At 41.1% G+C, this 26772-nt stretch overlaps 3 protein-coding genes across 4 annotated transcripts; 1 reads left to right on the forward strand and 2 right to left on the reverse strand.

Annotated features, from left to right (window-relative positions):
• Positions 1-310: 310 nt before the first annotated feature.
• serpina10b (serpin peptidase inhibitor, clade A (alpha-1 antiproteinase, antitrypsin), member 10b) lies at positions 311-2194 on the reverse strand. The gene is made up of 5 exons (XM_085767129.1): positions 2169-2194; positions 1349-1975; positions 960-1233; positions 720-867; positions 311-633 (listed from the first exon to the last, which is right to left on the reverse strand). The coding sequence occupies exons 2-5, from the start codon at positions 1950-1952 to the stop codon at positions 442-444; spliced, it is 1218 nt and encodes a 405-aa protein (XP_085623255.1). The 5' UTR covers positions 1953-1975; positions 2169-2194; the 3' UTR covers positions 311-441.
• Positions 2195-2864: 670 nt separating this feature from the next.
• atxn3 (ataxin 3) lies at positions 2865-7628 on the reverse strand. Of its 2 annotated transcripts, none has more exons than XM_085767131.1 (11): positions 7570-7628; positions 6893-7057; positions 6732-6776; positions 6553-6638; positions 6388-6454; positions 6227-6314; positions 6009-6138; positions 5707-5870; positions 5140-5275; positions 4936-5000; positions 2865-4809 (listed from the first exon to the last, which is right to left on the reverse strand). In XM_085767131.1, the coding sequence occupies exons 1-11, from the start codon at positions 7591-7593 to the stop codon at positions 4757-4759; spliced, it is 1023 nt and encodes a 340-aa protein (XP_085623257.1). In that variant the 5' UTR covers positions 7594-7628; the 3' UTR covers positions 2865-4756. The 2 variants fall into 2 exon arrangements, with proteins under 2 accessions (XP_085623257.1, XP_085623256.1); XM_085767130.1 differs by having other exon boundaries at positions 5707-5873.
• Positions 7629-9250: 1622 nt separating this feature from the next.
• Positions 9251-25704, forward strand: ubr1 (ubiquitin protein ligase E3 component n-recognin 1). The gene is made up of 47 exons (XM_085767135.1): positions 9251-9309; positions 10131-10390; positions 12460-12538; positions 12960-13070; positions 14209-14336; positions 14423-14561; positions 14659-14721; positions 14859-14982; positions 15117-15224; positions 15324-15412; positions 15500-15598; positions 15697-15854; positions 15943-16042; positions 16137-16265; positions 16369-16549; positions 16638-16690; positions 16805-16915; positions 17039-17104; positions 17207-17308; positions 17391-17454; positions 17543-17667; positions 17748-17800; positions 17889-17991; positions 18087-18135; positions 18258-18412; positions 18507-18606; positions 18703-18806; positions 18902-18982; positions 19154-19335; positions 19436-19644; positions 19749-19848; positions 19977-20129; positions 20220-20320; positions 20530-20632; positions 20717-20865; positions 20957-21012; positions 21104-21200; positions 21305-21372; positions 21820-21967; positions 22181-22268; positions 22935-23071; positions 23153-23261; positions 23362-23418; positions 23512-23589; positions 23687-23857; positions 23979-24080; positions 25128-25704. The coding sequence occupies exons 1-47, from the start codon at positions 9265-9267 to the stop codon at positions 25267-25269; spliced, it is 5229 nt and encodes a 1742-aa protein (XP_085623261.1). The 5' UTR covers positions 9251-9264; the 3' UTR covers positions 25270-25704.
• The last annotated feature ends 1068 nt before the right edge of the window (positions 25705-26772 follow it).

A 26772-nucleotide genomic window follows, 5' to 3' on the forward strand; every position in this document is an offset into this window, starting at 1 on the left:
CGGAGGTGAAATGATCCAGTGCCGTGAAGGCAAAGCAAGGCAAGTGTGTTTGTATACCAGGCCAGCAAGCGATTCACAACCTGGCAACCCAAATGTTCCCACCTCCCAAATGTTGTTTTTGGCACTGTTTAAGAATTTGGTCATCAATAATGAAGTCCTCAGTTCCATTTATAAACCCTGTAGAGACTACAATTTTAATTGATTTAAAACTTTTATCCAAATAGGCTACTGTGGGTTTTCATTAGTAGCTACTATGCTCATTTAGAATGATTTCTATACACTCCAGACTTGATTTCCCAAAACAGACACATCAATGTAAAGTCTTTATTCATATTCATCACATAAGTGGACTTTTACTGAACAGACCAAACCAAGTATTTCAAACAAAGGTTTTTGGAAGTCTGAATAAACACAATATGATGTGCACACACTTAAGAATTGTTAGTTCTTGGTGGGATCAATCACCCTACCCATGAACAGCAGGGATGTTGTGTCTTCGTGGTATATGAAGAAGAAAAAAGGTCTGTCAACAGTGAAAATCCTGGGTAAGGAAAACGGAGTAATGCCAATTGTTGTGGCTGCTGCTGCAGTGGTCCCCGTCTCATCCACCTCAATCGCAGCTTTGTGCAGCACCTGTGATGTGACAGTAGAGACTGAGGTCATCATCTGCAATCTGGAAAGTGGAAATACATTATAGTATGGCAAAATTGAAAACCAACCTCTGACACTTTGATGGCACCATTTCGACTCAGCCTTGTCAAATTGGCCGAATTACTGAAGACAGTGGTCATGCCCATATCGGGTAGAAGGTTGTGCAGCGGATACGACTCCTCCAGGTTGAATTTGGGAATGTGGACTTCCAGTTTGCTGTGAACAAAGACATGGCTTGACATGATGAGCAGACTCCTGTGTTAAATCTTGCTGCAGGCATGCTATGCATTTACGACAAGTGCACTTACATTTTGCTCAGGCCGCTGACCCAGCTGAGGAACTTCCTAGCGTTTATCTCATCATCAATGACAGTGTAGTCCTTGTCTTTGTTGGGTAGCAGGATGAGCATGGAAACACCTGCCTGATACGGTATCTTCAGCACTTTGGCTCCAAGAGAGACATCTTCCATCATGTAGAACTTATCCTCTTGGAACATCATTGGCACTTGCACAATATTATAGTTGTCAATGTAGAAAGGTGCAGTTGAAGTGAAATTGGGGTCGAAAGGTGTCTGCCAGTTGCCTGTGAAGGATATTGTAGAGCTTAACTGTATTGATTAGCTACAGGTCAAAAATCAAGTGTGGAGAAATTAATGATCAAACGGTAATTCTAAAACATGCAGAAGTGATTTGCTTACCCCGGAAGAAAATTGTGTTGATTAACATCAGCTGGGTCTGTGGGTCCAGGTTGGCCAGCATCTCTGTCACTTTGCCCTCAGTCTTTTGACTGATGTACTCATTGATGAACCTGACACTCTCTTCTGTGTCTGAAAAGTCTACAGTTTTGATGTCAGCATGGAAAAATGTCTTGATCTGGTTTTCAAAGTTCTTCTGTATCTCAAACCGCGGCTGCATAAAGAGGGTCATGCCTTGGTCCAGCTTCAGTGATCCATTCTGTGTGATGTTCTCATGAAGGAGCTGGAAAAGTCCCGGGATAAGTTCTGGCTGATTAGCTCTGTCAAGCTGCTCCAGGTTTAGACCCTTGAGCAACTCCTCGCGTGTGATGCCGTCAGAAGCCATTACGAGAGCAGCAAAACTGGTGGAGATGCTCAAAGGAGAGAAAAAGATGTTCTTGTCGTGGTAACTGGATATTTTTCTGTAAAGGTTCATGGCAAAGTCCATATTTTTGATGGAGAGATCTGAGATGGTGGCACTTGGAAGTTGTGCTTGGTAGACAGGGGTGAGGAGGCACAGGTAGGTTAGAATAAAAATATATTCCATCTTGATTTTGTGTACCATCATAATTTGAGTCTGGGAGGGACGACCTGAAACACAGACATGTAGATGATAGAAACATTAAAAAAGCAAAACTGAACAATCTATAAAAACAATCATTTGTATTATTTGATATTTAGACATTGTTACTAAAACCAGTATAAAAACCAGTATAACTAAAAAATTAATGGATAGTTGGCACTAAAATAAGTGTTTCAAAAATAAACCAAGTGTCGTACGTACCATTCAGTTTGGGCAAGACTGCGTCTAAAAGCTCCATCTATTATTTGGAGAAACAAAGTGCAAGTGTACTCTGAGGGTTACACATTAACCATTACATACAGCCTGCTGTGTTGATCCAGATGGAGTCAGAGCTGTTTATTGAACATTCAGAACCTCTTTTCCAGATACGATGTCACAAGATCCACCAATAACACCACACTACCTGTTAATTAGGAGGTTTAGAGGATTGATCCAGATGCAGGATGAATTAACACAGGCCATAGAAAATTGATCTAGTGCAACAATGATTGAATTTATTCCCAAATCATTATTTCAAATATGGAAAGGAAGACACACATGGGCTGCTGGTTTCTAAAAGGACACAGGAGTAAAGATAATATTTAACACAAACGAAAACAGTCGACAAAAAAAAAAAATTATAGATACTCAAGCGTAACAAACTTCTCTGAACAGAAACTGCTGCCTCATGTGAAGGTGAAAAGCGATTGAATGCATGAAGCCCTTAAATAATCTTCTAGTGCCCAGGTGAACTCAATCAGGTAAATGAGGGGTGGAGGGTGAAAACAGGAGCCAATCAGTGATAAGGAAAGAAAAGGAAGTGAGGTAGATTAAGAATGGAAGAAGAAAATGAAAGAAAATAGGGACACTTACCACATTAACATTGACACAACAAGAAATAAATAAGACATGGCAAACTTTAGGAGGAGTGAATGTCACTTTAATCCTGGAACAAGACCTAATACAATAAATGAAAGGATGTGCAGTGGTAACATGTGAAATGTAACAAAAATGATGAATTAGTACTTATTGTAAGAATGCAGTGAGTGAAAATAATGCAATGATAAAAATAAAAAACCCAAACTACCAACATTTCATACTCTTTCACAAGTGCATATTAAATAGAAAAAAAAGCCAAAAGGAAACAAAAGTAATCAAATCATGAAATCTTCCTGGAAATCATCCAGCACAAAGACAAAAATCAGACTTTACAATGATGTCCAGTCTTTTTTGTGGAGGCATGAACGGTTCAAGAAGACATCGCCACTGTAAACAAATCAAATTGTATTAATGCGGTTATGTGGTTTATTCATCCACATGTGTGTGTTGTAGCAAGGGTTCGTTTTTTCACGGACTGATTGGACGCTAGTAGAGCACACCACATGAGATTATAAACAAGTTATGGTCAGGATCCAATGCAACAGAATACAATGAACCCTTCAAAGTGTATGCACAGAGACACACTTTTGATGTTTTGTTTTGTTCTTTGGATTTTTTTTATTGTACAATATTGTAGGTAAATAACAGTCTCCTCTCGTTCTTGGTATCTTACCATTATTTCCTCATTAATGTACTGTATCTTTGTACCGCTAATGTGTACAACACTGCTCCTAATATGATTGGAATAGAGGATAAGTCAAATCAGTGCACAACAACACATATTTAAGGGGTTGTAACTGTAAACTGTGATGTTAAAGTCTTATGGCATTTTAAAATCCTTTTCTTTGTGGTGAGTTCCCTAAAGATTTAACGACAAATACTGATGAGAAGAAACAACACATTATGTCACATACTAGGTAGGCTGGTCGGACATGTAGGAGTTTTTTTTTTTGGTTTCAAGTGATCATACTGTGCTGGAAAAAATGAACAATGTGTTTATCTATAAGCTGCAGTTCCATAATGTTTACAGATTTCATCTCTGTTCCCTGTTAAATGTCAACTTAATCTAGACAAGATATGACAAATATTTTGCTCCACAGAGTGATTTTGTTCACTGCTCATCCAAAGTGGACAAAGCAACCTTAAATTGTGTTTTTAAGCTGAATAATCTTACATTTATTTACGCTTGCTTTTAAGCTTAAAAAGGTAATGACAAAGCCACAACATCAAAAAAATATGTTGTATGTCTAAATGCCTTGGGAATTCAGTTGTAGATGCTCACAAGTAAAATGGTTGATAATGTCAGGAATAAATGACCCACACAAGTTAGTGCTGCTGGCTAAAAGATGTCTCAGTACATTGCAAAAAGAAATAATTTCAAAACCACATTGGTGTTCTGATGGGGAGGGCACTGGATTCACACATTATGTCCTACAAACCCAAGTCCAACACAAAGGCAGGAGGCTCTGTCTTTATCTATGAAGGACATGGATTAGTCTCCTATGAGTCATAGAACACCTATCTCTGTATGTATTCAGCCCACGCAAGTAAACACACCCTTTGTATGCCGAAGATTTTCCATCTCTTCCAGAGAAAAAACAAGAATAAAAAACAGTATACAATAGAAATAGAAGGCGCCATGGTACAAAGGCAATTGCAAACTTGGATTAACTGCATCATGAGTTCTGTGGTCACCCTTTTCCCAGCCTCAGTGCCTTACTGAGTTAGATTAGACTAACTGCTGCCTTTTCTTTGCCATTGTTCTCTTCTCTGTAGCCTGTCAGCGAACTAACCAGGGGAAATGTGTCAACCTCGTGACTGTCCTTTCGTTCGCATGTGCAAAAGGTTAGAGGAAAGAGCAAAGCTACCCCTGTATGGGGGTTGCCAATCCAGGCAGCTGGTAAACAACACAGGCAAAACCTTTCACAACTTCACTGGCTGGGTTTTTGTTGTTGGTCCTCCACAGAGCCAGTGTTTACTGATCCTAGATGAAAAAGAACAGCAGAGGTTAGTATCTTCCATTTCATTCTTGGCTAGATTCTCTGATCAAATTAATTAGATTTTATGTAGTATATATTAATTATTTATATTAAAAAACAGATACTTTCACCTGAGCCACTTGTTGATTTTGTATCTGGTTGCTGAGGAATGGTTGGCTGAGTTTGTTGCTGCTGCCTAAACAGTCAACACACAGGATATGTGTCAAATCTCCTGAATTATTTCCATTTATTTAAAATGGTGAATGCAATGTCATACATTCTATCGTCTTAAAGGAGAGCTTTATGACATAAAATTTAATGAAACAAGAACGTACCGGTCAAAATAGGCTTGTCTCCTTTTCCTCAGTTCCTCGGCTGTGAGTGCCTCGTTTTGGCCTTCTCTTTGTCCTCCTGCAGCACTCCCTGATGCCTGGCTGGCTGACTCTGAAGATGTGTTGCTCATCACTGCTCCTGTAACAAACAGAGGCAACTTTCAAAAGGCTGTCAACTTGAAATAAAATCTACGAAAACAAGGCTGACTCAATGGGTAAGACCTAACTACCACAGTAAACAATCTGGATGATGTAATGATTAGTAATGAGAATATTTTTAAAGCATTGAAGGCAATGCAAGGCATTTTTATTTATATAGCTCATTTCATACCAAGGGGCAACTCAATGTGCTTTACATACGGACAAAACATTTAACAGTAAGAACTGGAAATGGAAAAAAAAAAAACACAAAAAAGAACAGCATAAAAAAATAAAATTTTTTAAAAATAAAATAAAACCCAAAATAGTAAAAATTGGAAACATAAAACATACAATTTAAAGCAAGAAAAAAAGGATAAAGACGTACAGGAATATATATATACATATGTATATGAATGACTCATCCTTTACCTTGCATGCTGAGCTGTATGGCCCTGCGTAGATCAGCCTCCTCATCTTCCACATCTATGTCCTGCCTGCTCAGTGCCAGGGCTCTCTTCAGTTCTTCATCTTCATCTACAACCTCATCCTCCACGCCAAAGCCCATCTCTGCTTGGTTCATAGCTGCTGACCTGCTGCTTGCAGTATAAGGTTTAATCAGTTGCTAGAAGTCAAAAGATTATTATAAGCAATATGAAGCATAAACTAAGATGTAATTTATGAAGTAGTTCACGGGTCTTCTACATTGTACAGTCTGCAGATACAATACGCACCCTGCACTTGTCTGGGCCTCATCCTCTCCGATGAGCTTAGGTCGCTGTTGCTGCTGCACCCTCATGATCCGTAGGATCTGCTCTGCTTCGCACTCAGGGAGGTTTCCTCTCACCACAAATATGGAATATCCTGCACAAATACAACTCTAATAATCTTTTCTGGATTTAAACATGTAAACATTATAAGTATAAATATAAATAAGTCAATATTACGATACCTTCTTGTTGTAACTGTGCAAGGAAAAGGGCTAGATAGGTGTCTGATATCAACTCTGGTCCAGTCAACAATGAATTCAGGTTAAACCACTGCAATTTAGATAAGACTGTTTTAGTAAATCAATCTGGATTCAAATACTACATCAAAGCAAGTGCCTCATACCTGTTGACCAAGTTTGCGTATAGTAAACCAGTGCTCCTTGTAGTTGCAAATGAAGGCTTTCTCGTTTCTGCAACATAAAAGTAGGAGTAGCCATTACAATCAGCTAATCTGTAGAGTTTTAATGTGATTAGATAATAAAGTCTGATAAAAAAACAACAACTTTACATTGGATTTATCATCAAGCTCTGGTACTCTCGGCTGTTGAAGAGGATTAGCTCCAAGCCCCACACTCTCAGAGCATTGCTAATAACCTAAAGGATTAGATAACAAAGAAGGCTATTGACATTCCTGACTTATTGATCTGTTATTAACAATAATAACAAGGCAAAAGCTCTGAAACTCACTTGTATCGAAAAGAAACCACTGTCGTCCATGTTCCCAGACGGTTGCTGGAAAAAAACACATTCACAGAGCTTGAATTTTTAGACACTAGGTTAGGTAACAAGCTTGTATAGCTAAATAACCTCCAGCACAGCACCAACCTCGTGTGTCCTCTCTCTCTCACCTGTAAAAAGGTCCTGTATTCCTCGCTGGCCATGCCTCCTTCTGCCATCCTCATCCTCTCCTCCTCGTCCAGCTGATGAGCAATGGAGGACAGGTCCACGGGGGTGAAGTACTCGCCCTGCAGGAGGTTGTTGAGGCAGTGCTGGGCGCACAGAGAGCCCTCTTGCTACAAGCAGGAGGAGCAGTTGTTGCTTAGACACCACGGCATCTCACATGACAGCAAGGTTTCTCAACAGTGTGTTAGTATTAGTATTAGTTAGGGTGATATTATCGATCAGGTCTGCCCCCACGATAACACATAACACTATTACAGCTACATTAGCTAGGTTAGCTTACGTAAAAACAACACACAACACTAGTGTTATTACGCTTTTAAAACACAAAGGAGAGCGACGTCGAGCCTGTTTGTTGACGAGCTTGACGGAAATGGGTTCCCGTGTGGCTGTTAACAAAAGCTCCCCAACTATCTGAGAGGAAACTTTTCATTATCTATGACTAGCAGGTGCAATTAGCATGTTAGCTGCCTGGACAACAATACTGACACACACCGGCACAGTCTCTCCCCACCGGCCGGACACCGCAGGTAAACACACATCCGCCGTGAGCTCCGAGGCTCTTCGAGTAAACACGACGGATCGGCTGTGGCTAAACGATGTGAATCAAACGTTTTTAACTTACTTTCTCGTGAAATATGGAGTCCATATTCAGCTTTCTGTCAAACACTCAACTCTGACCTCTAGTCTCGCTCGATCTCGCTGCGTTTCATCCCTGTGGAGAGAGAGAGAGAGGGGACAAATCTCGGGCAGCGCCACCTAGCGACCGGGCTCTAGGGCAGTGGTTCCCAACCTTTTTTTTTAAGGGACCCATATTTTTACCATTGAAAACTTTGGTAACCCCCCCCGATGTAAAATAAAATAAAATAAGGAACATCATAACTTCTTTTACATTACAGACTTTATTATAATTCAGTAATTTAATAACAGCATGGAACAAACAATCAGGAGAACCTGTGTATGATTAGGCCTACAACATATTTCTTCAGAACTTGTAGGAATTGTGTTTTTAAAAGTACAAGTTCTGAAGAATATGTTGTAATTTTACACAGGTTTTTTTCTCATTGTTCCATGCTGTTTTTCAAAATCATTGTGACTGATATTGCCCTGCTGTATATTATGTATTTAATGTTTTAAAACTGTTGATATTCAATCATCTATTGATATAGGCCTATAATTTATTTGTTTAAATACACAAATAAATGTTTAATGTGGCCCTTGAATTTAGTTGATTTTGTCATATGAATTAAATGCTTAGTCTACTTTTACATTTATTTAACATTTTAATTACATAAAAATGATTAAACCCCTTAAAATCAAGAGGGCTTCGCGACCTCCCCTGGATCTTTGGCGCCCCCCAGGTTGGGAACCACTGCCCTAGGGACTGTACAGTCCCTACAGCTGGATTTATGTTACACATAACAATATCTCGGTGGTAGTGTAACATTATGTACAAACATTACCACCGAGATATTGTTATTGAACTGGGTAAAGGCAACTTTAGGAGGAGGTAATGGCACACAGGGCACCTTAGATTTACGCTGCATTGCAGGGCAACACCTTTAAGAGGTATTGTAAGGTCTGAAGCTTTTTATTTCTTATTTTGAACATGAGTTTTCATCTGCTCCACACACACACACACACACACACACACACACACACACACACACACACACACACACACACACACACACACACACACACACACACACACACACCTAGTCTATGACACACATCTATTTATTTATTTATTTATTATTATTATTATTTAACCTAAGAATGTCTGGGCCACATAGGTGCTGTGTATGTCTGAAGTCTGGTATTGTTTTTGTCTGTAGTTTAGACATGTATGGTGTATGTTTTTTAGTCTTACTGTCTTTTTAGGAATGGGATGTTTGTTGTGTTGTATGAAAAATCAATAAAAACACTTTTTATTATTATTATTATTATTATTATTATTATTATTATTATTATTATTATTATTATTATTATTATTATTATTATTATTATTATCATCACTGACACTGAGATCACTGGCTATGTGGGACATACAGTACTACTATACATGGAAGTCCTGAGCCATACTACCACCAGAGGGCGAGTCGGAGATGGATATTTTTTGTTTACAAAATGTTTATTTTGACAAAAACATTTAACTGGCAGAAAAACACGTGAAAGTGTTTTATTTTGTCAACATATTAAAGCTTAAATGGACGTAAATATGCCTGTTTATTTGAATGATGGGATGTAAGCGTCGGAAAGGGGTTTGATTACAAGGGGAACCGTCTCCTAGCGACACCTTCTTTACGGCAAATGGAATATGGCGGCGGCTGAGAAATCCCCAGACGGACTTGAGCTCAGCAAGGTAAGATATTTAAACATGTTACACAGCTGACAGTGGCGACTGTAGCTCAGGGACAATGTGCTGAAGTATAATGTGTAGGTTGCTTTGCACAGTGCGTGTTGACGGCGCAGGTAACGGACGTAATAGTTCCCCAGCTAGCAGTCGTGGCTAACTAGCTCCTGTGCTAGCTGTCTAAATGGTTAAAAACGTCTTTGCAAACGCTGCACAGTTTGTTGCTCGCCAAGAGGCAGTGTTTGCATCTGGCTTTGGACTCAGCGGGTATCCTAGCTGACAATGCAGTCAGGGAAATGTATGGAAGTGATCTCCACAGAGTCTTTATCTTAACCATCCGGTGGTATTTTGGTGGTCGCTTTTGTCCAAACCGCCTCAACATGAGTTGAACAAGAGTTGACCACGAGTTTAGGCTTCATGCCACCAACTTTCGGGAATTTCAGACGCTTATCGTGTCGTCATAAACTATGGTCAAATACCACAGTGAAAATGAAACTGGCTCGCCCAGATATGCTTTTATCGACGTCTGTGATTGACATTTTGGCATTCCTGGGTAAGTTGACCTGACGCAGTTCAGAAATCAAAGAAAACAAAACGAAATTGATTTAATTTGTCACCTTTCTAAAAGTCTACATTGTCACATGTGACGCCCATATTAGAGGTTTAAATTGATTATTAAACATGTTTTGCTAAAGGTAAACATTTATCTGCATGTGACAATGACAGTAGTGGCCAATACACGTGGTTGTTGTGTGTCACTTTTTGGAGATGTGAGTTACTGAAAAACAAGCCACAAGGTCTCCTCTCTCTCTCTCTCTGCCCTCCTGCAGGAATGGCTGGAGGCTGCAGACAGCAGGGCGGAGCTGCTCGCCTACCTGAAGGAGCAGGTGCCTCAGATCTTCTGCCTGAAGAATGAGTCCAGCCCTCAGGAGGAAGAGGAGCTGATGCAGCGCAGGCTCCTCTATCCTTTGGAGTGCTTCTTGTTTGGAGAAGATCCTCAAGAGGGTCTGGAGAAGCTCAAGCAGGGGAGCACCTCCTCCCAGCTCTGTGGACGAGTCTTCAGAGAGGGAGAGACTGTCTACTCCTGCAGGTTTGAGTTGACCCTTTGATGTTCTGTAATAAATAAGTCACAACTACAATACTAATAGTAATATGAGTAGTAGAAGTATTAATAGTTCTGAGAATACTGGCTGATTAATATAGGCTGATTATACAGTACAGGCCAAAAGTGTGGACACACTCAATGCATTTCCTTTATTTTCATGACTATTTACATTGTAGATTCTCACTGAAATTCCACTAATGAACCCTGACAAGGCACACCTGTGAAGTGAAAACCATTTTCAGGTCAGGTTCACCTCTTGAAGCTCATCAAGAGAATGCCAAGAGCAAAAAGCAGTAATCAGAGCAAAGGGTGGCTACTTTGAAGAAACTAGAATTGGTGGGGGCAGAGATAGAGGAGGAGGAGGAAGAAGGAGAGGAAGAAGAAAAGAAGAAAGAGAAGACAAAGAAGAAAAGACATGTTTTCAGTTATTTCACACTTTTTTGTTAATTCCACATGTGTTCATTCATAGTTTTGGTGCCTTCAGTGAGAATAAAGGAAACACATTGAATGAGAAGGTGTGTCCAAACTTTTGGCCTGTACTGTATATGGATCAAAAGATGTTTTCATTGTTACAAAAAATTACACATGAAACAGGAAATTAAAAAAAAGAATCTGTGTAGCACTCGGTCCCATGGATCCTATGGTTACACACTGGAGAAGTTATAAAGCCACAGCAATCAAACACAGTATGAACATGGAGGCTATTTGATATCATCAAGTGCTTCAAGTGTGAATAGTTTGGCCTGAATAGGTTTTAGTTCTACTATGATCTAATTACACAACACCATCACCTAAGTATTTAGGGTAAGAGTTAGAAATCAATATTTAATGAGTATTCTCTCAAGTTTCAGCACGAGGCAGCGTGTAAGGGGATCTTAATGTAAAATTCCATAAACATATATGTATACACCTGTTTTTTGTTTGATAGTTTTACCAATGATTTCATTAAAGAAGAAGTAAGCGATATTTTTGTGTTAATATAAGTCTTAAATAGTTATATCTTCTGACAGCAATCACTTACATAGAGTGTTTGGACTGAAACACGGGTCTCTCAGTCACTCTGCTCTGCTCTGAGCAGAGGAGAAAACTTTTCTCGTATCCTACAAGTTTTATCCAATGAGGAGAGAGAACGGCATGAAGGGCTGTGTGTGCAGCCAAGGGATGCACCTGAATGTGGTGACGTAGGGACGAGGACCAATAGATCCATGACGAGGGCGGGGGCTGCTAACTCCATCGGCTGACAAGACGTTATGGTGCGTTCAAGGCAACCCGTAACTCGTGTTTTTCCGACCTGTGAAGTCGTACCAGTTCGATCTGGTATGAGTTCACGGGTCGGAAGTTACGAGTGGCCGTTATAGTGACTTTCACAGGTAAAACAGGTCGGAAAAACACGAGTGGGTTGCCTGGAACGCTACAAAGTCGTAAGTTGTGACTTGAAGCTGTAATTTACAGTTTCAAAAGCCTGCCTGGAACGCAGCATTAGCCAAAACGACCGGATCGCTTACTTCTGCTTTAAAAAAAAAAGAAGCTGCTGTACAAGTTTTATCAGCATGAACTGTATTCAAGAATTTACTGTAATATACAACATAATTATGCTCAAAAAGTATGGATATAGAGTACTGACATGCGGGAGGACAAAAAATGTCAACATAATTTTGGTTTCAAAATAAATCACATAATAAAATTTAAGGGTTTCAGTTTATGAAATGTGTGTTCATGTTACCTCAAATAAACTCAGTGTTCTTATTATAATTAGAGACACTGAAAATGTCTAATATCTAATAGGACAAGTATTTGTTGTATGTATGTGTATGTCCCATTTATGAAACTCTTACAATATAATATGCAGGCCGTGGCAGCTCGTCAGTAGCAACAGAAGACACAAATAAAGTTCAAGTTTACATTGTGGATGTTAACACTGAAAATGTCAAGGAGAGCTCAGAGTGCAGTATGGCTGGATTGAACCACGTAGAGCAATCAGAGTGGCATCTACGACCACGTATATTTGTCTTGACATTCACTTAATGAAGTAACTGGTCTTCCTCTATTTGCAGGGATTGTGCTATAGATCCCACTTGTGTCCTGTGCATGGATTGCTTCCAGGATAGTGTGCACAAAAGCCATCGTTACAAGGTTGGTATCAGTATTTTTTCCATTTTCAATGAGATGGTTGTGATTTTATTAATGAGTCAACTGCTCCTCCTTAAATCAATAGGAATAAGTGGGATAGAAAATTGCTTGTCATTGGATTTCTGTTTTGAGATTTTAAATCTTATGCGTACTGAAGCATCCTTACCAACCCTGGATAGGCCCTCATTCATGTGCACAGTGTGTTTTAATAGCAACTTTTTAAGCCTCCTGCATGCCTCTAAACTTTGGGAAAACTGACAAAATGTTTTAAATTCACCAAGATAAATCTTTGTTTGGATAGTTCTAAATCATTGTTGGACTTTCATGTTGGACCCAAACTGCACAGTATTGCATGCACGGAGCTCAGGCAGTTGTATAACTTAATTGCTGTCAGTGACAGTACAGTACGTGCGTTTTTTCCCAGATGCACGCGTCATCAGGCGGGGGGTTCTGTGATTGTGGGGATGTAGAAGCCTGGAAGATCGGCCCCTGTTGCTCCAAACACGACCCAGGGGCAGCCACTGCCATGGTAACGGTGAGTTACATAATGGAGCGGAAAGAGGGATGTGGGAGGGGTGTACTTATCCCATTCTGTGTCAGTGTACCCCAGAATGGTTATTTTCCCATCTTAGCCATGGATGCTGCTCTCTTGGCTGCGACCGTGGCCCCGGAAATGAGGAAGAAAAGCACTGCAGCAACTGAGAAAATTTATAACTAGGTTTAGAGATTTGGGAGGCTGAAGGAAAAGAGTTGTGGGTGGGACTGGTTGAAAGCAGCCTTTCTTCAGTAGCTTAAATCCTGCTGAATCGTGCTGGGATGTATTCAGTTTACACCTCACTGCTGCTGGGATACACTGTGATGACTGATTTCCCAGCCCTTGTTTGTCTGGCCTTTCTTTGCTGATCGCCGTGTTTGGGCTTTTCTCTGATAAGATCACGCTCGGGGGCTTTGAACAGATATGCAGCTTGACGGCTGTGTTGCTTTTTTCCGTAAACAGCAGGTGCCTCTATTAACAGAGACATCACTGGCCCCCTTCTGGCAAGCTGCTCTGTGTTTTCTCCACCAGATTTGAACCTGTGCTTAACAAGCAGTGACACATCACATGAACATCAGAGTATATCCACACTGAGCATGAAAACCCAGCATTTATATTTGTATTTATTTGTTTATTCAGATGGGACAGTGCACAATGATGAACATACACGTATGTAAATATGCCAGATTGTAGCAAAAATGCAAATTTCTATCTGTAGTTGCTGTTTCATATCTCTTCTTGTTTAGATTGGGGTAGATTCCAGTGCTCGTTCTCACACAGTGGTGTGACGTCGAGACTGGTGTAAATACATGCACTCTCTGTATGTTTTATTTAGTTTGTATGTTAAATGTCAGGCATTTGTATGAAATACTTAGCTGCTATGTGGAATGTTTGTTCCCAGGGGAGTTGATGTCCCCAGGCTAGCTGTCTGTTTTACTCATATTAAGCAAAATATTTAGACCAGGCCTCTGTCACATCACAGAGTCAGTGCTGGTTACACAGGAAGTGGTGAATTAGAGAAGGTTATTGCAACAATCTCCAACAAAGACATTATTTCCAGTACGTTATTTCTGGAACAAGACACCTCCTGAGAATGTTCGACAATGTGGGCCCTGTGTGATTCTCTCGTTTTGTGCAGGATGAGTGTGCGCTGGAGCCTGAGCTGTACGAACGTGCTGTGAAGCTGCTCCGAGTTCTGCTGAACTACTTTACAGATTTCTTGGTGTGGGAGGAGAGCTTTGACCTGCCAGCTGAGCTCCAGCCCCGGTACGGCCTGCAGTAATTCACGTGAATAGATTCATATGCCAAGCTTTCAGGTTAACTTTTGACAGTGTATTTCTCCATCCTTGCAGCCAAAAAGACAACGCATACTACTGTGTACTGTACAATGATGAGCACCACTCGTACGATCATGTGATCTACACCCTGCAGCGCTCTGTTAACTGCGATCAGGCTGAAGCACAGACACACACAGCGCTTATTGATAAGGAGGTATTTTTGGTTTTAACCGTTTCCTTTACACTACAATGAAAAGGAAATTAATTTGAACCACTTCCCGTAATTGTACTCCTTTTTTGCTGTTGCACAGGGTCGACGTGCAGTAAAGAGAGGATCCCTTCGTACCTGCCAGCAAGCAAGAGACCTTATAAGAGTAAATACCAGCCATTAATAGTACAACTGTTTAAACACTCATTCATTTAGAAATTGATGATGTTAAGTCTCAGAGATCATCGTTGTCCATGTTTGCACATCTTGGTGAGCCATAACTCTGTCACTGCTGTGTTGCAGTCCAACTCTGAGCACATTTCCCTGCAGCCACTGCGTGTGGAGATCCTTCACGCAGCAGTAATGGCTCATCAAATCTTTGCCCTGCGTCTCGGCTCCTGGTTCCAAAAGATCATCAGTTACTCAGGTGCGGCCGTCGTTTGCAACCGAAGAATACGCACCTACGCATTTGTATTTTGCACATCTCTTGCGATGTACTTTTCAGCTGCACGTTACCTTGAATGTCATGTGACTGGGAACCTTGTGTGCTTCTTTGTGCAGCTGGCTTCAGGCAGGCCTTCTGTCAAGTGGCACTAGAGCCGGACAATGATGGGGGACATCCTTGTCTCATCAGCAAACTCATGCTGCACGATGCCAAGATGTACAAAGGCAAGTTGAACTTTTGTTGATTTTCATACAGTTTAGCTGTTTGATCTAAACCTCAGCCCGAATGACACTAACATTACATTTGTTTCTTATTTTCTGAAGGAGCTCGCAAGATAGTGCATGAGCTGATTTTCTGTAGCATGCTCATGGAAACGGAGTCCAAGAGGCTTTTTGCTATCGAGTTTACAAAGGTAAAGATTCTGTTTCATATGATATTTAAAAATGTTTTCTGGTTTCTTGTACTAGAGTTAATATTTTCCCCATCCCTGTCTTTTCAGCACTACAAGCAGTTACAGAAGGACTTCATTCTTGATGACCATGAGAGGAGTATATCCATCACTGCTCTGTCTGTTCAGATCTTCACTGTACCGACATTGGTAAGTCTCATTTTCTACATATGTGCATGATGTGTCATGTTGTTATTATGGCACGTCATTAATATGTTCACTTAACATCCATCTCTTCTCCTCTCTAGGCCAGGCAGCTGATTGAAGAGGGAAACGTCATCAAGGTGGTAGTTGATACCGTCATGGAACTGCTGCGTGAACATCTGGATGACAACACCCGTTTCTTCTTCCAGGGTTACAACTCAGACAAGTTCTCACGCATCCAGGTCATCTTCCACGACCTCAGGTGATTCAACTGGCTGCACTTTTAATAAATGATTTACTCTTGACTTTCTTGATCTTCATCTGTCAAAGATGTAACTTCTGTCTCTCAGGTATATTCTGATCAGTAAACCCTCGATATGGACTGAAGAGCTGCGCAGAGAGTTCTTAGAGGGATTCAGAGTCTTTCTCGGGCTTCTCAAGTGCATGCAGGTAATGATTATCCAAACCCTGGTTCATTCTTACATAACAATAGCAGAAGTATTACATCAAGCCATGCTGACTGTCCTTTCAATTTCTTTATCAGGGTATGGAGGAGGTGAAGCGCCAGTTTGGGCAACACATTGCAGTAGAACCAGAGTGGGAGGCTGGCTTTTCTCTTCAGATCCAGCTCCGCCATATTCTTGCTATGTTTCAGGACTGGTGTTCCTCAGATGTGAGTTGTTGTACAATTTGTAAATCAAACAAATAACATTTTTCCCACAGTTAGAGGAATTGTATCTATAAACCCCATAACAAACCCATGTCTGTCCTTTCAGGATGAGATCTTGCTGCTTACATTTAAAGAGTGCCATCAATTCCTGATGCAGTGCAATAACCAGCCCTTCAGAAGGGAAGCCACCGACTACTACATGTGCAAACACATCCTCCATGTCCGTCCGTACAAGGTGTCTCAGGAGCCTGTCAGCATACATCTGCCCATCTCCAGACTTCTGGCTGGTAGGGGAACTAATATTGTAAAATCTCTAAATTATTTCTAACGTTTCTGTAAACTGCAAACTCATACCTTATCTGCTCTTATCCTTAGGGCTGTATGTGGTCCTGTGCCGATCAGGTGCCATTGAACGTCTGGAAAATCCTGTGAGTGACATCAAAATAAAAGACTTTTCACCTACAGCATTGAATGAATAGTCTTAATTACCACTTCTGACATCAGAGGACAATTACTTTTTTTTATTTTTATCTCTGTTGCAGGAGACTTATGACTTAACCTTCCTGGCGGAGCATCCTCTGCGCTGTGTGGTGCTGGCTGCTCAGGTCGCAGCCGAAATGTGGCGGAGAAACGGGCTTTCATTAGTCAGCCAGGTATGCTACATTCTTTGGATGCACCAAGTGTTATTTTATTTATAGTGTTATATATTTTGTTATATTAGTTTCCTGTTCTTAAATTGATGAATTCTGACTAAATTAATTGTTTTACATGATCAGGTCTACTACTACCAGGATGTCAAATGCAGGGATGAGATGTACGATAAGGACATTCTCATGCTTCAGGTTGGTGGGAAAGATTTTCTCATGGATGTACCTTTCAAATTTAATAAATGTCACTGTAATAAATAAAGTGACACATGACCTTCCACATTAATTGTTTTACAGTTAGCTGCTTCCAAAATGGACCCCAACCACTTCCTCATGTTGATCTTGTTGAGATTTGAGCTCTTTGATTATTTTAATGGAAGTTGTTCAAGCAAAGACCAGGTAAGTAACACCTCAATATTCGTTCAGAGAAAAAAGTTCCATCAAATGTTGTTTGTGTTGATGAAATTCATTCATTTTTCAGGATGAACTGGTGCAGTGGAATCGACTGACAGAAGAGATGCTGTACCTCCTGATCGTCATCGTTGGTACAGTGTCACATGCTACCAGTCATGCATGGTTACTTTAGTTAAATATGAACCACAGTGTTGTGACTGACCAGTGTTGTGTCTCCAGGTGAGCGCTATGTCCCCGGGATCAGTCATGTGACCAGAGAGGACGTGACCATGAGGGAGGTTGTCCAGCTGTTGTGCATTGAACCTATGGCTCACAGTAGCCTGGTCAAGGGGCTGCCAGAAAATGTAAGTTGCATCATTTACAGAGTGAACGCATTTGAGAAGGCCGGTAGCAAACTAATGTCAAATTTATTTATTTTTTGTAGGAAAGCCATGAAACAGGCCTGGAGTCAGTCATTGCCAAAGTTGCCACCTTCAAGTACGTAAAGACTGTGAAATGACTCATGAGCCTTATCTTCACACTAATGGATGAATGTGGGTTTAATCTGTTTTTTTTCTGCTCTTAGAAAACCAGGAGTGTCAGGACATGGACTGTACGAAGTGAAAAAAGAGCGCCTTGAAGAATTCAACCCTTTCTTCTATCATTATTCAAGATCTCAGCATAGCAAGGTAATGCATGTGTCATCGCCTGTTTTTTTTTATCACATTGTCACAAATTTTGTTGTATGTCCCTCAGTTCATTCTTATTTTTTCACTTGTTTCAGGCAGAAGAGTCTCAGAAGAAGAGGAGGTCACAGGAGGGCAATGATAAAGGTGAGTCACCATCTTTTTTTCTGCTCAGGCCTCTGACTAGTTCCTGGGTGTGGTGATCTTTGTTCTGGTTAAAATGCATCCGCACTTTTTGCATTCCCTTTCACTGTTTTTTTTTGTCCCAGCTCTGCGTCCTCCAGTGCCCCCGTCCTTCTGCCCGGCTTTCTCCAACATTGTGCGCCTGTTCTGCTGTGACATTGTCATCCACATCCTGAGACGCGTCCTGCAGAGAGCTGCAGAGGACCGGTCGACTCACTGGACAGAGGCCATGATCCAGAGGGTACACATTACATCCAACTTTGCAGCCCTGCCCTGCTCTGCTTTACTTTACTCTCTGCAAGACTTGTAATAACATACACACCTTTACCACACAGGCCCTGCACCTGATTGGTCAGGCATTGCTTGAAGAGAAAACACAGCTGGAGGACAGCACTGTGGAGGAAGTGACCTTTGATTTCAGCCTTAAGGCTCGCAGTGAGTGAAATCCAGTGATAGTTAGTTCTCAAATGTTTGTACTTGTTAGGTTTTGAGAGTTTGTAACATATGTGCATGTCTCCTCTTGTTTTCTAGGAATTGGTTCAGAGCATGGCAAGTCAGTGTTCCTCTTGTTGGGGAAAATTAAGGCTCTTCCTTCCCTTGAAGCTCAGAAAGACATGGTCAAATGGGTTCTACAGGTAGGCTTGTCATGTTTGTATGTTTGTCATGTATATCATAAAATATTCATGATCATCTTTTTGAACTTGCATTTATTTTCATTTTTACCCCCTAGATGTTTGAGATTGTCAAGTGCCTTAGAGAGAAGTCCAGTCCAACGGCATCCATGAGTGTAGAGACAACCAAACCAGAAGAGGTAAAAAAAACAAAAAACAATGAATGATAATTGTGAAACATTTGCGTTTCAGCATGTAATGTATAGTACATGTTTGTGTTGCCACCTGTAAGAGAACATATTTCCTTAGAGAGAAACAATCATAAATACATCAGTACTTTTTCATCTGAGAAATGTTATGTTTTGGTCCAGAGCGCTCAGGATAAAGAGAAAGCCGAGCGGAAAAGGAAGGCAGAGGCGGCCAAACTCCACCGTCAGAAAATCATGGCTCAAATGTCTGCAATGCAGAAAAACTTCATTGAATCAAACAAGATGCTGTATGACAACATGCCAGACAGTGGGACACAGGGAGAACCTGTTTCAACCAGTGAGAGGTGAGCAGAGTCACAACAACAACAAAGCCTTTGGTGTGTTTTAAAGACCAGAGATGAGCATCTATATAAAATAATATTCTTGTTTGGTCTCTTCCTCTAGCTGTGCCATGGAGCAGAGGGAGCTGTGTGTGGCCGTTGGGCCTCACCGAGGGTCGACCCCGGCTGAGAGGGAGGTGCTGACCTGCATTCTCTGCCAGGAGGAGCAGGAGGTGGTGGCTCAGGCTCCAGCCATGGTGCTGACCGCTTGTGTCCAGAGGTCCACGGTGCTGACACAGTGCAGAGGAAAGATACCGACCAGCAGAGCAGATGGTCAGTCTCTCATTCAACAAACTTTTCACTTAACTCTTGGCAGCTACAGATGAATGGGTACAAGTCTGATCCAGACTCATGTTCACTGTGTTTATCCCTTAAAGGGACAGGGACATCATATCCTCTGTTCATGCCGCCTGAACTGGCAGTGGGGACCCACACTGGCAGCTGCGGACATGTCATGCATGCCACATGTTGGCAGAAGTAAGTCATTACAAGAACAAATTTGGCAGTTTTTGCCATTTTAATTACGTGCTAATGTGTGTAGTTGACTAGAAGCCAACATGTATGGATAATTTTGCCTTCTAGCTGTTATTCTCTGTATTTTTCAGATATTTTGAGGCAGTCCAGAATACAACTAGGAACCGGCTCCATGCTGAGCTCATCATCGACCTGGAGAACGGGGAGTACCTCTGTCCCCTCTGCAAGTCTCTGTGCAATACTGTCGTCCCTCTCATCCCATTGGAACCACTAATGTTTAATTAGTATGTCCACTTCACCTTCTTCAGACCAAACCGCAATAGATGCACAACAAAGGAGAAGAAGTAATTAAAGTGTTTATTTCCTGTGTGCAGTGAGAATGCAGAGATAATTGGACAGCATTTGACCATGCCTCGCTGGATCCAGATCATCTCTGCCAGGATTAAAGGGCTCAAGTCAGTCACTCAGGATAATGGTAAGAAGACATAGTGAGCATACAGTAATTTCATGTCTTCTTGGTGAAGAGCGTAGGCACAGGAAAAGGCATTTCTTTATTTGTTATTGGTTCTGTTCCTTTGCTCTTTGGTTCAGTTGGATCTACTTTAACAATGAATTATTAGGGCCTGTTTGTATGAAATGTGTGAGATCATGTGACGTGAGATAACTGATGGTTTTCACTTTCAGATTGCAACACCGAGGGCAATAGTGCTGACGGGGACACAATGACCCTGTGTGGAGAGGGCCAGCCGGACTTTAGATCCATCCTCAGCTACGGAGTACAGGAACCGTGAGTGAAACTGTCGGCTCCTTCAGTAATCACTCAAGTACCTCTGTTTCCTGTTCTGACTTCTCTGCTGCTCGCTGTTTGCAGGAGGAAGTTCTCAGACAGCATAGTAGAGATGCTGGTTGTGTGCGCCACCACGGTCCACAGGGTGGGACTGCAGACGGCCCCCAATGAGCTGTGTCCTCGTGTGCCCCTCATGGCCTGGAACACATGTGCCTTCACCATTCAGGCCATTGGTAGGACTTAAGTTTTCAGCATCACTTCATCCTGTAATCCTTTTTTTTCTCTTTTTGTTTACCCAAACTCCATTTGTATGTGTTTTAACAGAAAACATACTGCAGGAAGAGGAGAAATCACTCTTTGGGTCCTTACAAAACAGACAGGTTTGATACCACTTACTTACAACTGAACATAAAAACAGTGTCACATATCAGCAAATAATGGTCCTGGTTGTGAAATTCTCCTCTATATTAGCTTGCAGGTCTAAAGGCAATAGTTCAGTTTTCAGCATCACAGAGACGCAAGAGCTCTCAGGCTGTAATCCAAAGGTACTTCACAGACATGCTGGGAGGTAGGTGGGCCAACTAAGCACACTCAATATATCATATCCATTCATCAGTTTCTTATGACTATATAATTGCCTTTGATGTTAAAAACTGTGGTGTCTCTTCTCAGTTTTGCTGCCAGCCTTGGGCAGAAAAAACACCCCGTCCCTCATGGAGGTCGACTTCTTCCACCTTCTGGTAGGTGTCGCAGAGAGGGAACGTTTGAGAGGAAATGAGCTCTTCCTCGTCTCTTATGTTACTTTTATTAATGACATGTTGCATTCATGCTCTCAAAGTAATTGAAGTGGAACATGCTAACATGCTCATCTTAATATAATTCTGACTATTTAAAAAAACTTTATGTGACAGATTCTGTATGTAAGAGACTTATAATAGTGTATGTCACTGGTTCCTAAACTGGGTTATTTGTAAAAGTAAAGTAAAAACAAAGAACTTAATTTTGCATTACAGAAGGTTTCTTCAGTCTTATTAAAAAAAAAGTTGAGGCCATGATAAAGTGATTGAACCTCTGGTCTTTCTGTTGTTGCGTGACTTTTTGTGTACAAATGAACTCTGTTTGACAGACGGTGTGAATCGTAACATAACCACTGGTGTATGTCCAGTAATGATTGTGTCTTTTGTCAGGTGGGGTTGGTGCTGTCTGTGCCATCACTATACCAGGAGGAGGCTGTGGACTTGCAGCCATCTGCTGTCAGTTCTGCCTACAACCACCTGTACATCTTGCATCTGGTCACCATGGCACATATTATACAGATCCTCCTCACCTCCACAGGTACAAACAGAAACAGCTTTAAACATACAGTCTGGTCTATATAATATAATATTATAATGTATAGTGTATGTATGTATGTTGGTAGTATTGTATGGTAAAATATAATAGTAATATAACTAATAGTCCTACTACCATTTTATGAATGGGCTCAAAATGCTGTGTAATAATTTAGGATTGTTATGATGATTAAATGATGGCATAATTTCTGTGCAGATTTCAGTCCAGTAGCTGGAGGAGAGGATACAGAGGAGGTGAGGGCAGCAGCAGAGCTGTACAATACAGTGTCACAACACACTGGAAGGTACATATATTAATTTTTATCTGCAAAAATTACTGTACACAAACAGAATTTTTTTTTATTAAATGTATGTGGTTAAAATGAACATATAAGTGTGAGATATGTGATTTATGAAATTGCTTATATAGTTGCGCATTGTAAAAGTAATTTCTGTTCAGTTTAATTGGATGGTGACACAAAGGTTAGAGTAGACTACTATGAAAAGTGTTCATAAAAGGTGCACTCTATTCCTCTAATGACTGACAAAGCTATTTCTGTTACAAATTGCAAGCTACAAATTAGAAGCCAGATTCTTGGAAGTTCAGTTGGGTTGTTTCACTACCCTTTAATCAGGAGAAAACTGTTGTTCGTAGCAGACATGAATGTCTGTCATGTTTTCTGTAATTCAAACTTTAAATGTCACTTCCTGACATTTAGAAACCTTTACCATTCCCAAGGCTTGAAGTTCCACCCCTTTGTTTGCAGGGAAACAGCTTTTTCCGACAAAAATTCAGTAATTCAGATGTTCACTGGGTGTGTGGGCAGTTTGATAGACAGGCCAGAGTGGGACAGAAATGTTTCAGCCTCGCCTGTTTTGTCTCCTAAAGAAATGCCCACTCAGTAGGAGCAGACATCACTCCCTGTTGACTGTATCTTATTTGACCGATTGTTCTGTGGTTTCCTCACCAGGCTGCTTCCAGATGTGTCCGGCAGCTGTGTGGCAGAGAGAGTAAAGAGAGGAATTGAACCTTTCCTGCGTTGCACTGCTCTCTTTTTCAATTGCCTTACTGGAGTACATCCTCCAGAGGAGCTTTTTAGCACTTCTGGTAGGTCAGAGTATTTTGTCATCATAACATACCGTGTGTGATGATCCATGAACTCAAGCTGATGTTTTTGGTCTGTTGCAGTTACCTCTCAAGGACAGATGGAGGCACTATGCAGTTACCTGGCACTGCCCTCTAACGTGTTCCAGCTCTTCCAGGAGTACAGAGACACTGTTAATCCACTGCTGCAGAGGTAGGTGATCACTATCAAGGTAGATCAATATATCTGATCAGTAATATTTTTTGTAGAGATGGAACAGTTTTACGAACCAAGTTTGGTCTTTTTCCGTAAGGTGGTGCGGGAGCCCAGCAATAACCAAAGCCCTGAAAGGCAAAGCACTGACAGTCAGGTAGACTTTTGCTTTTGTATTAATTTCAGTCCTGCTTTAATTTTGTGATGAATTATATCTTCTTATAAATTGATGAATGAACTCTTTCTCCAGATACCCCAGGGGAAGGAATCGTTTGATTGATCTTCCTGAGGATTACAGCGCTCTCCTCAATCAAGCCAGCCATTTCCAGTAAGTGGGAAATTAAGCTCCCTTCACTCACCATCTGCCAGCTGAAAATCTGCTGTGGATGTTAAACTCTCTCTCTCCTCTGCACCTCTCCCCTCAGGTGTCCCAAGTCTACAGATGACGAGAGGAAGCACCCGACCCTGTGCCTGTTCTGTGGGACCATGCTGTGCTCTCAGAGCTCCTGCTGTCTCAGTCAGCTGGACGGGGAAGATGTGGGAGCTTGCACCGCCCACGCTGCTATCTGTGGCGCTGGTGTGGGGATGTTCCTCAGGTGGGTCGTCAGTCTGGGAGCATTAGAGATCTTCTCAAACATTTTTTCTTTTGCTCTTGTTTCTGCCTTTTGCCTTCCGCAAAACCTTCTGTATGAATGATCTTCTGCTCCGTGTTGACAGGATAAGGGAGTGTGAAATAATTCTGATGGCCAGTAAGACTCGAGGAAGCACGTACCCTGCCCCTTACCTGGATGATTACGGGGAGACTGATCCTCACCTTGTGTAAGAATCCTTGCTGTTCCTATTGTCATTGTTTTTAGCTCAGTTTTTGTAAATAGTTTGAATACTTCTCCACATGCAAGAGCTTTAGTGTGTCTGTTTTTTTTATACCTTCCCATCACAACCTCAAAATTAAATACATAACTTCTGACTCCACTGCTCCACTCCACTTATAGTTAAAGCAGATATCAGTGGAATGTTTTTGTTAATATAAGTCCTAAATAGTCCTATTTTCCGTCAGCAATCACTTACATGAAGTATTTCAGCCTAAACACGAGTCTCTCCGTCACTCTGCTCTGCTGTAACCCGAGGAGAAAATTTTCCTTGTGGGATACAAGTGTTATCCAATGAGGGTAGAGAACGGCATGAAGGGCTGTGTGTGCAGCCAAGGGATGCGCGTGAATGTGGTGACGTAGCACGAGGACCAATTGATGCCTGACAAGGGCGGGGGCTGCTAACTCATGGTGCGTTCAAGGAAACTCGTACTTTGTGTTTTTCCTTCCTGTGAAGTCATACCAGTTCGATCTGGTACGAGTTCACGGGTCGGAAGTTACGAGTGGCCGTTATAGGGAACTTTCACAGACAACAGGACGGTAAAAACACGAGCTACGGGTTACCTGGAACGCTACCAAGTCGTAGTTGTGACTTGAAGCTGTAACTTACGGTTTCAAAAGCCTGCCTTGAACACAGCATTAGCCGAAACGGCCGTGCCACTGATATCTGCTTTAATGGTAAAGTTGAAGATCAACTCCTTACATATGAAACATATGATGACTCCATAACATTTGATTCACTGTAGCTAATAAACAAACAGTTAATTACATTTTAGTTGGCTACATTAGCACTTACACATGAATGCATCATACTGGCAAACCAGCAGTACAATATTTAATGTCATAATGAGCACAGGAGCAAAATTGAGCTGTTCTTTTAATCTTGAAATACATTACGAGTGTAATGCAAGAGTATAATTTTGTTTCATTAAATATTTTTCATGTTCTTTTGGACAAACCCATGATTCATTTAGTTCGTCTTTGTTTTCATTTCTAGAAGGGGCAATCCATTGCACCTTTGCCCGGAGCGCTACAGGAAGCTGAACCAGCTGTGGCAGCAGCACTGCATCCTGGAGGAAATCGCCCGCAGCCTGGAGGTGGTCAACGTGATGTTCGCCTTTGAGTGGCAGATGTTGTGATGATTGCTCCAGCTGTGGTGGCCGAGAAATGAACCACACAGCCATAGAGCACAGTCTGCTCCTGTGTTCCTGAGGCAGGCAGGCACACACACACACACACACACACACACACACAAGCAAACATGCACACACGCACACATGCACATACAGACTGCACATACAGACTACACATATACACAAACAAATGGTCCTCTTCCATTCAAAGGAGGACTGAGCAGCCAATCCCTCCCTGGTAAAACCCCTGCTGGAGTTCAGAGAGTTGGGACGGTCACAGGAGAAGGGGGAAAGAGGAGGATGAGTAATGGAGGGTGATGGATAATGTGCAAACCCAAGTCGCCTTGTTTTAATTTGATTGTCTGCTGTGAGAATGAGTTTCTCCTCAAATAATGTTATTTGCAAAGAGACTCATTCGAATAAAGACAAACGTCTATTATCGGTTATTTGATTTTTCTCCTGAGTAATGCTGTGAATTTTTTGCATTCTCGTTTTCTGTTCTGAAAGATCTGCTCTAAGTTATAATGTTGCGTTATGCTGTTTTGGAGGGTACATTCATTTGGAAATGTGTAGGCTGGTTCAGTCTTCCTACACATTTTGGATTTTGCCCATCAATTATGTAGATGGTTCACCATAACCCACTGCCACCTGCACACATATAGACATAATTATGGATGCAACATTTATAGAATATACATTATTTTCAAAGTTGTATTTAAACAGATTCAATACTCTAAGAAGCATACTATTACCTGCTTTCGTGATTTCCTGATACGGAAACATTTATTGATAAGCAGCAGGCATTAAAGATTTGTGTATGGCATATTCTGTCATATTTTGATTTAAATATAAACTCATTAAAAGGTCTCACTATTGTAAGAATCAGGGAATTATCAAAGCATTTCTTCTGTACTATGATGCATTGGGACACCATTTTGCAAAAAAAAAAAAAAAAAAAACCTAGGCCAAGCTGATTGTAATGATCAGATATTTACTGTATTTTACTGATCTGCAATAATTAGAGCTTATTGATGGGACCACTGCCAAAACAGATGATTGGTTACATTTCACCATTTGGTTTTAATTCACTTAAAAACCAAAGAAGTTAAAAAAACAAAAAACAAAAAAACAACACCACCTATTGCAATATCCTATTTAAGAAAGAAATGTACATTTCACTGAAAGCAAGTAAGTATTAGTATGGTATCATTTCAGTAGACCCATTCATTATTTCCCTTCCTTTTCAGGAAATTTGTGTGAATATATCCTTCTTCCTTTTTGTGTTGTTTGACTGTACTCCATGAGACTTCCAGGCTGTGGAAATAAAGACACTGGCCTATGTACAGACTGACTGTTCCTGTGCCCCTGAGTCAATCAGAGTGCAAATGTTTCTATTATCTAAAATGTAAACAGCTACAAACCCAGTTAAAAGGAGGAGCTCCAAGGCAGGGTGTTTGAATTGAATTGCCTCTTGTCTTGCTCGTATACACAATAAATAAATGAGCTGTT

The sequence above is a fragment of the Trachurus japonicus genome, chromosome 22 (assembly GCF_045865225.1).
Source record: "Trachurus japonicus isolate A0001 chromosome 22, Traja_1.0".
In the NCBI taxonomy this organism is placed as follows: domain Eukaryota; kingdom Metazoa; phylum Chordata; class Actinopteri; order Carangiformes; family Carangidae; genus Trachurus; species Trachurus japonicus.

Coding starts and splice junctions, on each gene's coding strand:
- ubr1 (XM_085767135.1), top strand. CDS start 9,265: ATGGCGGCGGCTGAGAAATCCCCAGACGGACTTGAGCTCAGCAAG. Junction 15,413..15,499: donor TTGCTATCGAGTTTACAAAG/GTAAAGATTCTG, acceptor CTGTCTTTTCAG/CACTACAAGCAGTTACAGAA. Junction 20,321..20,529: donor GTCAGTCACTCAGGATAATG/GTAAGAAGACAT, acceptor TTTCACTTTCAG/ATTGCAACACCGAGGGCAAT.
- atxn3 (XM_085767130.1), bottom strand. CDS start 7,593: ATGGACTCCATATTTCACGAGAAA. Junction 6,455..6,552: donor AGCTTGATGATAAATCCAAT/GTAAAGTTGTTG, acceptor TTTATGTTGCAG/AAACGAGAAAGCCTTCATTT. Junction 6,315..6,387: donor TACGCAAACTTGGTCAACAG/GTATGAGGCACT, acceptor TCTAAATTGCAG/TGGTTTAACCTGAATTCATT.
- serpina10b (XM_085767129.1), bottom strand. CDS start 1,952: ATGATGGTACACAAAATCAAGATGGAATATATTTTTATTCTAACCTAC. Junction 1,234..1,348: donor CAACACAATTTTCTTCCGGG/GTAAGCAAATCA, acceptor TATCCTTCACAG/GCAACTGGCAGACACCTTTC. Junction 634..719: donor GTGCCATCAAAGTGTCAGAG/GTTGGTTTTCAA, acceptor GTCACATCACAG/GTGCTGCACAAAGCTGCGAT.